The 9,765-nt window shown below is 43.4% G+C and overlaps 1 protein-coding gene across 1 annotated transcript in view; it reads right to left on the reverse strand.

The window, feature by feature from the left end:
- Positions 1-9,765, reverse strand: part of LOC100743907 (AT-rich interactive domain-containing protein 2) — a 61,926-nt gene that overhangs the window by 10,872 nt on the left and 41,289 nt on the right. The window contains exons 6-9 of the mRNA XM_033322215.1: positions 1,666-2,132; positions 972-1,486; positions 340-725; positions 27-246 (exon numbers count right to left, since the gene is read on the reverse strand). Of these exons, the coding sequence (XP_033178106.1) occupies positions 27-246; positions 340-725; positions 972-1,486; positions 1,666-2,132 (1,588 nt within the window). The remainder of the gene's footprint in view (positions 1-26; positions 247-339; positions 726-971; positions 1,487-1,665; positions 2,133-9,765) is intronic.

Here is a 9,765-nt window from a genome sequence, read left to right on the forward strand (position 1 = left end):
TTTCGTTGGGGAAAATCAGGGATTACCTAACGCATCGTGGAAAGTGAAGCGGAGCAATAACGCCTCTTCTACCGATCTTTGTGCAGCAACCGAGATACTTTTTGTATAACTCTTCCTGTTCTATACGTACGCCGAGCGCAGGTTCGAAGGTAGCTCTTAACCAACTGAGAGCGAACTGCTCGTTTTCCTGTATGATTTGTTGATGCGCGTGCTGCTGTTGAAGCGAATTACTCGTCTCCACTGCTTCTAAACATAGACATAGAAAGAAGACAATATCAATATATCGTTATCTATCGTTGGGTTCTCTTCGACGATGTACTTGATTAGTTTGATACGTACTGTGTGTCGTAGATTTTGTCGCAGTGGCGGCTGGTGTCGTTGGTCGCGACGGTGCTGGACTAACAGGAGCTGGTGTCGCGGTGACTGTAACCGGTGTGGTTGGTACAGAGGAGGACACTGTCGTAGCTGGGGCAGTAGCGGTAACCGGAGTGTTCTGAGCAGCATTAGGTGGTGGTGCTACCGTGGACACTGTCTCGATTACCCTCATCAGAATGCATGCTTTTGGACCGTAACTTTGCGCTTCTACGGTAACAAGAGCGACCAACGTGTCGATAGCTCCGCGTACGCGCGCGACACTGGTACATGGCCTTTCACCTAACGAAGTCAACGCGTACAAACATTCCAAGGTATACACCAGAAGAGCTATGTCGTTCAGGGCTAAAAACCTATGGAAAAACACAAGTTCCTATGTAGCGTACAAGTTGTAATATATTTACCAATAACTGTACGATACGTGTCCTTTCTATCGGTTATGAATATAATTATACGGGGAAAGTTTGTACGGTGAAAGTTGATAATTAAAATTTGCAATACGGTTAGTAAACGAACTAAACGAGGAAGATAGGTTTCTTTAGAAAGCGTTAGAAGCTATCGTTGGAGGGAAAACGAAAAATTTACGAAAGAAGATTCACCTGCATATAAGTTCGTATACATTGTCTTCTAATCCAAACCTAATAATTTCTTCGTTGCTGTCTTGTTGGCTAATTTTGTTAAGCACCTCCAAGCAGGAAATAACGATAAACCTGTCTTGGGATTCAATTCCCTTTGCTACGCACGACAATACAACATCGGTTATCCTTTCACCAGCTTCTTTCAAGATTATTTCATTCGCTATGTTGCCTAGTATATCGAAACCAAGTTGGTGCAAATTACTCCACCTTGCCCGCACACAGAGCAATACGAATCTCAAGAAACATCGATTTCTTCCTAATACAGCGGCGTTTTCCGGAGTGAAACTTAAATTCCGTAAGATAGATGCTATTTGTAGCACACGTTGACCATAAGGATCCTGCGTTCCGAGCGTCCGTCCGACACAAAACAAATCTTTGTCCTCCTCTTCAAACTTTATGGAGTTTTGATTTTGATCTTTCAGAATTTCATCTTGATGCGAGCCGGTTGGATCCAATCTTGGACAGTCTGGTATCACCTGCAGCGATACATATTTTCCGATTACGAAAGGAAAACGAATCTCGTAACGTGGCGCGATAAAACGTGCGCAGTAACACCGTCGTAGGTACAGTTTGCTCGTTAATTAAACTCAAAGGAAGCAACTTAGGAAGCAAACTTAAAGGAGACGCGCGCACGTAATATCCAATTCCATCTTACCCCGTCGACTTCCATCGACGTGGAAGCCTCGTCGTTCTCCGTCGACGCTGCGTTTCTGTTCTGCTTCTCTCTCTCCAAGATTTTCCGTCTGGAGAAGGTCTGCGGACTGGCGGTTGGTTTCTTCATAAACGTCCTCTCGTTCGTAAGATCTATCACGTCCTGGGAGTCGAGAACGTCCGACCAGAACGAGTTGATCGAGTAATTCCTCACGCGAGAATAGACCTCGATGAAGAGCTGCCGTGTGCCGGGCGAGTCGAAGATACCGGCGTGCGCCAGCAGTATGTTGACGAGACGGGGATACTTGTCGAGACGTAGGATGTGCTTGCCTTCGTTCGACAGCAACGTGCACACGTTGATGGCGAAGTCTTGTTCGTTGGGAAGAGGCGAGAGAAGCGACAGCGCGAGTTTATCGTAGTTGGATGGCTTGTAGAGGTCCGACGAAAGGCCATTGTAATCACGAAGAGATTCTAAAAAAAAGACACGCGATAAAATTAATTTATTCTTACTAATTGGCGATGGAGAAGTCTCGTCTCGTCTCGTTCATCGTTGCTACGGTAATCGATGTTTTGCGAAACGTTGCGAACCATCTCGAGTGATTTTTCTTTCCGTTAATAATACGCAGCTACGTGAAATACGATGGCAAACGTTCGCACGAATTAAGACAACCGTTCGGACACGCCGAACAAACGAATCTAGATCTCTTCCGATCTCTTCCTATCGAGCCGTTAACTCGTTTCGTTACCTCTCGGAATATCGTTAACAACGTCCAACCGCTAAATCCAAAGTATCGGTTCAATAGACAGACGTGTGATCGCTCAACGTTCTCAAAGTTAGAGAAATTTTCGCCGCGTAACGTAACGATATACAAATTTAACTAGTGTTCTCACGAACCTCGACAAAGTTTGTCTACTAAAACTAATAAATCGAAGTGTGGTTGTCGCGGCGCTTGTTGCGCATTTTTAAATGCCAGTTTAGTAGACAAAGGTAGAGCCACCTACTTCGCTCTTCCCTGCTCGCTGTCGGAGAATAGCCAGTCGAGTGGAGAATTTAGTATAGTCGTTATTCCAGTGGCTGGTTTTCTAAAAGCGAACTTTTTCGCTCTACCATTTATCATATTTATTAGACGTATTTTTTACACGTATCGTTAATGCTGAGAAAGAAGCGCGTCTCTTTCCAACGGTGTATCAATGTTCGAACGCTGTTGCAAACGGTTCTTTTATAAACAAAGGAAGACCGGGAGATCCGCTCGCTACTAGCCGACCGGCGACGACGCCTCGTGCAACTGGTGCGATCGACGAATCACGAATGTAAGTAGGTTGTACACGGTCAGGGCCAGATTTCTACGAAGCAACGAAAATATCTGGATCGGACGCGCCATTTTTCACCCAACCAATCCTCCCATTGATCGACACGGCCGTTTCAAGAATTTTCTTCATACTTCGAGTTTACTGTATACCGTACGTGTACGCGCGGTATGGTTGTGCGGAATAATTGGAGAAAAAAAAAAAAAAAAGAAAGAAGAAGATCGATATTCGATCGAAGAGAAGCAAACTGTGCGAAACCGGAGAATTAGATCGGCTAAAACAGTGTAGCTCGTTTCCGATCTTTTAAATTGAAATAATCGACAGACAAAGTCAACCGTTATACTCTTAACGATAAATCGGATTACGTGGATTTCAACGAGATATGCGGCGATTCGCATAAATCGTAAGGCAAAATTAAGATGGATGTTCTTTCATTCCGAGATATTTATATCTTCATTCGCTACAGGGTACGATAGTACAACTAAAATTAACTACTTCTGCCGGCTGCCTGGTAGAGTGGGCGTTCGACTATGTATAAAAAGCGTGTAGTACTTGGTATCGATATCGATAAATATCGACGAATCGATTAATCAAACTATATAAACACGCGCTCCGTCGTATTAGTTTTATCGTTTTCAAGAAAGAAGAACGAAAGAAAGAATACGAGCTTCGACGGAAGAAAGATAATTCGCGTGGATTAGAATTGCACGTGTTTCACACGATGCTAGAGGCGAATCGTGCTTTCTTTCTAACGGTGTAGGCACAAGGTTCGAACAGACTGGAACTTGCGATATTATCGCAAATCGCGGTAATCTTTTGCAGCCGCAAAACCGCGATCAATATCGCGCGTCCCGGGAGAAATGCTACTTTTGGCCGGAAACTACGGAATCCGTCGGCGGAAGCCTAGGGAGGGAGGAGAAACGGGGCAAAACGAAAAACGCGCGCGCGGTAAGGACGAGAAAAAGGATCGCTAATAAAATTCTGTCCGTCCAGATTCTTTCGTATTCGCGTTTCTGGTTGAACCAGGCGATAAAAGATACGAATTATCTTGTAACGCGGCTCGCTTTACGTTTAAGCTTTCTTTCCCGCTTCTTCTAGAAAAGCAGCCTCGTTTTTGCTTTTTTCTTACCAGGTAAATTCGAAGATCGTTCGCGATCCGAACAAACGAAGCTTACGCTCCATGTCCAAACAACCATCAGATCTAGAACGTTATCAAAGAAATATTTCCTTCTTTTCGCATCTTTTCGCTCTATCTTTCGCCATATCTTTTCGTCGATTACGTTTAATTAGTGGCTATCCCTTACCGGAACACCAGTGAAACGTTCATTGAAATATTAGGCTTGATATTTGCATCTAACGATCGCCAATATCGCAAGTAGTACGCGTCGTAAATTACCGATCGACGTAAATATCAACGATTGTCGATATTACGCGACAACACGATCAACCTAATCTTTTCTTCGATATCGATCCGTTTGTCAGCAAGTTGCGAGAAAAATTCATGGAAAAAGGTTACGCAATGGGGATTATGGGTGGTCAGTTTGAGAAAATAAGCAAAATCGTGGCAAGAATAATTCTTGGCAATAATCGAGGACACTTTCGAAAACGACGCGAAAAGGCCATTCTTGGCAGGAGTAACGAGTTGTCTTTGATCAGCCAAGTAAAGATTCGCTTCCAGGCCTATGAGTCGTCGCAGAACTTTCCTCGCGCTACATCTTACGTCCTAATTTTATCGTTTCATCGTTCCAGATACGCAAGATCCCATTACTCGTTCCACTAGCAATTACGATTTTCAATCGCGACACCTAAACCAACGGCAATCGACGTAGCAACTTGACAACGCTCGACTTATCGTTTCTTATCGCGCTTCCTTCAAATTTCATCATCCGCTTAAACGCAATCGTTAAAGTCTAATTTCTATAAGTTTTGCCGTTTCACTGTCGACGTACTGCCGCGAAGTAAAGTCGAAATGACGTTTAATTCGCGCGTTTGCGCGCCTGCACGATCCGCGGAATCGCGTTTAATAACTGCAATTGCTGCTCGTGCAATGCCTATCAACTCCGATTACTCTACTCCTATCCTCTTCACCGTCTTGCCTTTAAAACGTGGCGCGAAACAACATTCCGATTGACTTGTTAAATTCTAATCGACTTTGTCGCCTATCGAATGCTTTTTCATTTTCTGTTTCTTTGACTTTGAGTCTGAAAATTAATATATATACGTTGTTGGTATAGAACAATTACTGTTAATCCCATTTTCGTCGACTCGATGTAGTCATTTCCATTTATATCCTACGTTTCTATATCATCGGCGAAAAAAAGGAGAAACGATTTATCATCGCGAAAGTACATATAAAGTTCGCGTGTTAATAATCCATGCAGAATGCTTGACACGCTGCCAAATGTCGGCGGAAATTCTAAAAGGAGGCGCTCGTAAACCGTTTTAACGCGACTCTCCGTGTCGATGAAAATAGTGTAGTAAACCAACGCCGTTGAAAGTTCATTTTCTTCTTACAGTTTTACCATGAAAATTCGCAGTTCGACGACGATCAAACAATACGAATACCTATCACGGTAACGGCAATAGGCTGTATACGGCACGCGTGTGTACGTGCATCGACGCAATACCACCGAGGTTATTTCTCGTTCTTCATGGCCGATAACAATGACAGGAGCACGGTGTCCTCCAGCGCTCGTCGTCTTTTCCCGCGTCCCGTCAACGCACTCGCGTGTAAATCAACGACTTTACAGAAGAGCGACCGATAAACGATAGAAGAGTAATTTAAACTCCATTGTGCTTCTCCCGCGTAAACACTGAAAACTGCTAAGAAAAGGCGGATCGAGCTAGGTTTCAGCGTGCGATTATCCGTCGTACGCGATATAAACACGAGACGATAACCGTTTGAAAGTAGAGAGAGAATATTTATATTTCATTTGTATCTTTCGTTAGGAATCGTCGATTACGCGTTAAATACCGCGTACTAAATACGAGAAACATTTCGCTCAAATGTCAGAGTGGTCTCGACTACCTAGTAAACCTCTTATCCTATCAAGCACTTTGGCGATCACTAAAGTTATTTAAAGCGATAACCCTTCAACTACGCGCGTATATGCACATACTCGAAACGCATACGTCCAAGCATGCCAGTCCGACTCTCGGTCAGCGTGACGAGTTAATTAATCGATAATTTGATCGAGTCTGTCTGTCGTTAAATACGAAGAGAGAGAGAGAGAGAGAGACAGAGAGAGAGAGAGAGATACACGACGAATCGTAGGAGGTTAAGGGCATTGTTTTACCAGCGAGTAGTGCGCAAGGTGTGTAGGGGGCGCTGCGCACGCGACGCCGCTAATTGGCCTTAAAGGACAAACGCCGCGCCGTTAACAAGCTATCGCCGCTGTGTGCGTATGCAGTGGCACAACCGGCTCCAGGGCATTCGTATATCGATGGCACGCAGTCTAGTCTAGACGTCACCAATCGCGAGAGTAGCCGGTTCACCTGGATGACGCTAGAATTCAGGCGACGTAGCAACCGAGAGAACGAGTGAAACGGAGGCAGAAAAAGACGGCGACGGAGTGGGGATAAACGCGTAGAGCTGAAAAGAGTTGGTGGGGGTTAAAATCGGGAGCTACGGAGCATCGCGCAAGCGTGCAGAATGCTGTATTACGCTGGGAGGATCGAGGACTCACGGAACACCTATCCCCGCAAACGCTTATTGATTGTGACTCTCGCATCGTGTCTCCATCTCTGTCTACGCTTCTTTATCACACGCCCGTTTCTCGTTCCCACTACTACTACTACTTCTCTCTTTTGTTTTTGTATCTCTCTTTCGATCTCGATATTTGTTTCGCTTTTTCTCGAATTTTCCGCCGTTTTTTCTACCCGATCCACGTATTTCAACGTAACGAGATTCAAGTAGCCAACAGAACGTATATATAACCAAACGTTTTGCATTCGATTACATCGCATATATTATAGATTCGATCGTATCGTTGGGCTAATTCCGATCATCCAGTCAATTGCGAGCACCGGGCTTCGCGGAAAGTGAGGTTAAGCTTGGATTTTTAGCGAAGAAAATCTAAGAAACGCAACGAAATTTAACGCGAGCTATTATTCAACCGCCGAATATGTCATTGATATTTCACTCTTTTACGTTATATATGATGTTGATACTAGGAAGTAACCGATTATTCGTTATTAAGCATTTATCAAATCTAACAAGGGTATAAACTCGAATAAAAAAGAAAATTAGACAGTTTAGTTTACGTTACTAACCGCCAATAACAAATTATTCATTCATCCGGGCATCTATTCGGATATCGACTAACGTCGATCTGTCTAATCGTTATTTTATTTAAAGTAGTTTAGTCGAAACTATCGCGAGAGATAGCTATCGAATAGGGTGAAAAATGTTATCGTTTACGATAGATACGTTTTTCGTACATACCGCCTCGATCAACGAGCACATCTGTTTTCCGTCGAATTAACTCGACGTGGAAGAAACGGAAGCGCGAGTTGCGAGCGTCGATGAACCTAGTCAGTGGCAACGTTGAAGTTCAATTCAATGACTACGCGTAGCGAATGCTTAACGAACGGTTTAGCGCGCGCGCCACACACAAACTTCCACGCCTCGATATAATGTTACGCATGGACGCGCGCATGCAGCGCGAGCGAGCGAGATAGGACTTCGCACCGATATATGTATGCGTGTATGTATATACGCGTACAATGTACACGCTCCTTAAACGCGCGGCATCGATTTTGTGGGTGCACGCCCATTATTTCATCGCAAAATCACGCATCATGCTGCGTCTAGTTGATTTTACAAATCACTATACCGTTCCAATTGCGAATAATTTTATGACGCACTGTTTTTACAAACAATTTTATAGACGATACGCAATTGCCCGACCTAAAACGCGATATCTTCAAATACCTGCTACGTAGGTATTTCCTTTACAAATTTCTTAAATACAAGTATTCGTACGTTTCTGAAACTTTTAAATACTCGTATCGTTATTATTGCTCTTGGATTATGAGATCGGTCGTATTTGTTATCTCAGCACGAAGATTGTTTGTAAAGCGAGGCTCTGTTCAGCAAATTAATACCTTAAAACGTTATCGTAAGAAAAGCTATAATCGAGGCAAGTTTAAGAAAATGTTGAAGCGTCTCTTTCAAAAATAAGATAACACCGGTAACTACGAAATAGTAATTCTTTGGATAAACCTAAAATCAATTTCGTTTTATTCGATTCGAGTTTGACGTTTGTACCTTGTACAGAAATTAAGTTATTAAAAAATCTAAGATGCGCAAGAACTTTATAAGCCCCACGGTTCATGAATATGTTCTATGAATAAAAAATGAGAAAGAATGTTATTCGGATTTAAGTCGCAGTAAGGCTTATTGAAAAATTACAACGAAAATACGAAACACGTAAGAGAAGATAGCGCACGCTGTAAATATGTATCGATGTAAATTACATGCACGTAATTACGTACTAGCATTCCATTTCGAAAAGTGTGTTAAAAAGATCGGATTTATTATTACACGAATTTGCTGATTTGCAGTATATTAAAAGCTGGATATATTATTAATAGGATTTATCAACGATGCCAGAATGTTTGCTCGTATAAAAATGTTTACCCCTGTTCTTAGAACATATCGAATAATGCTCGATTCAAACGATTCAAAGATTGACACGAGAATATAATCAAGAAATAAGAATATGCCAATTAGTCGATATAATTAAGCCCGTTTCAGTAATCGGATAAAAATTAGCCATATTAATTGTACGGCAACGTGCTTTAAATTACACGAGATACGCATAAGTGAACGCTGTACGCGTTATCTACGCAATAACGATGATAAAACATCGACGCTGAAATACCTGCCGGTCTTTTCGACAAACAAATTATCAAACGTATGTTGAGAAAATTGTAAAATAATAAGCTGGAATACCAGTTCTCTCTATAGCGAAAAACTATAGCGGTCGCGATGGTATAAAAGTCAACGTGTTCGAGCCGATCTAAAGAGAAGTAGCGTGCGAGAAAACGCTACTAGGTTTGTTAGCGGTCGGGTCAATCCGGAGTTTCAGCGAATTCAGTGGAAATCGTTGAAGCGACCGAAAGTGCTAAGTTACCGAACGTTCAGCACCCAACCGTTCCCAGTGCGGCGTATCGTTCGAAAAGTAGTGGAAAGAGAGGGAAGGAAAAGGAAAGAGCAACGAAGAAACGAGAAGAGAGGAAAGTGGGGTGGCGAGCAGTTCGGTACGAAGCTGTTAGTCGATCGTACGCATGCGCAGAAAATATAGACCCGCGTTCCGACAGTCGAAGCGCGGCCACGGAGGTGTATGCGCGATTCTATGTGTGTCATGATTATTGCCCATTAAATTATCTTGCACACGTTGTGCGCGTTCTACTCTCACTCCCTGGCACACCAAGTCCCATCGACGTGTACATGTACACGTATACGTGTACGTGTATACATGCATATAATGTACGTGTATAGGTCGTGGTGCACGTATATTTACGTATGTACGTCTGTATCGCGTAGACCGTAGACGTACGCATTCCAGCCAGACTGGCTCTCTATCTCTACATCCTCCTCTCGGTCGGCACAACTCCGCAGAAACGCGTCAATAACCCGTTGCCGCCTCGACATGCTGCATGTAGTGCGCGTTTATAGCGCGAGCGCAGATATTCTCGCAACACACTTAACCGATGCTTTTTTACGAAACACGTTTCGGAGCTTTCACCTGTTTCCATAGCTCGGCTCGGCTCGGCTCGGCTCGGCTCGGCT

Source organism: Bombus impatiens, unplaced genomic scaffold (assembly GCF_000188095.3).
Source record: "Bombus impatiens unplaced genomic scaffold, BIMP_2.2 scf_0581, whole genome shotgun sequence".
NCBI lineage: Eukaryota > Metazoa > Arthropoda > Insecta > Hymenoptera > Apidae > Bombus > Bombus impatiens.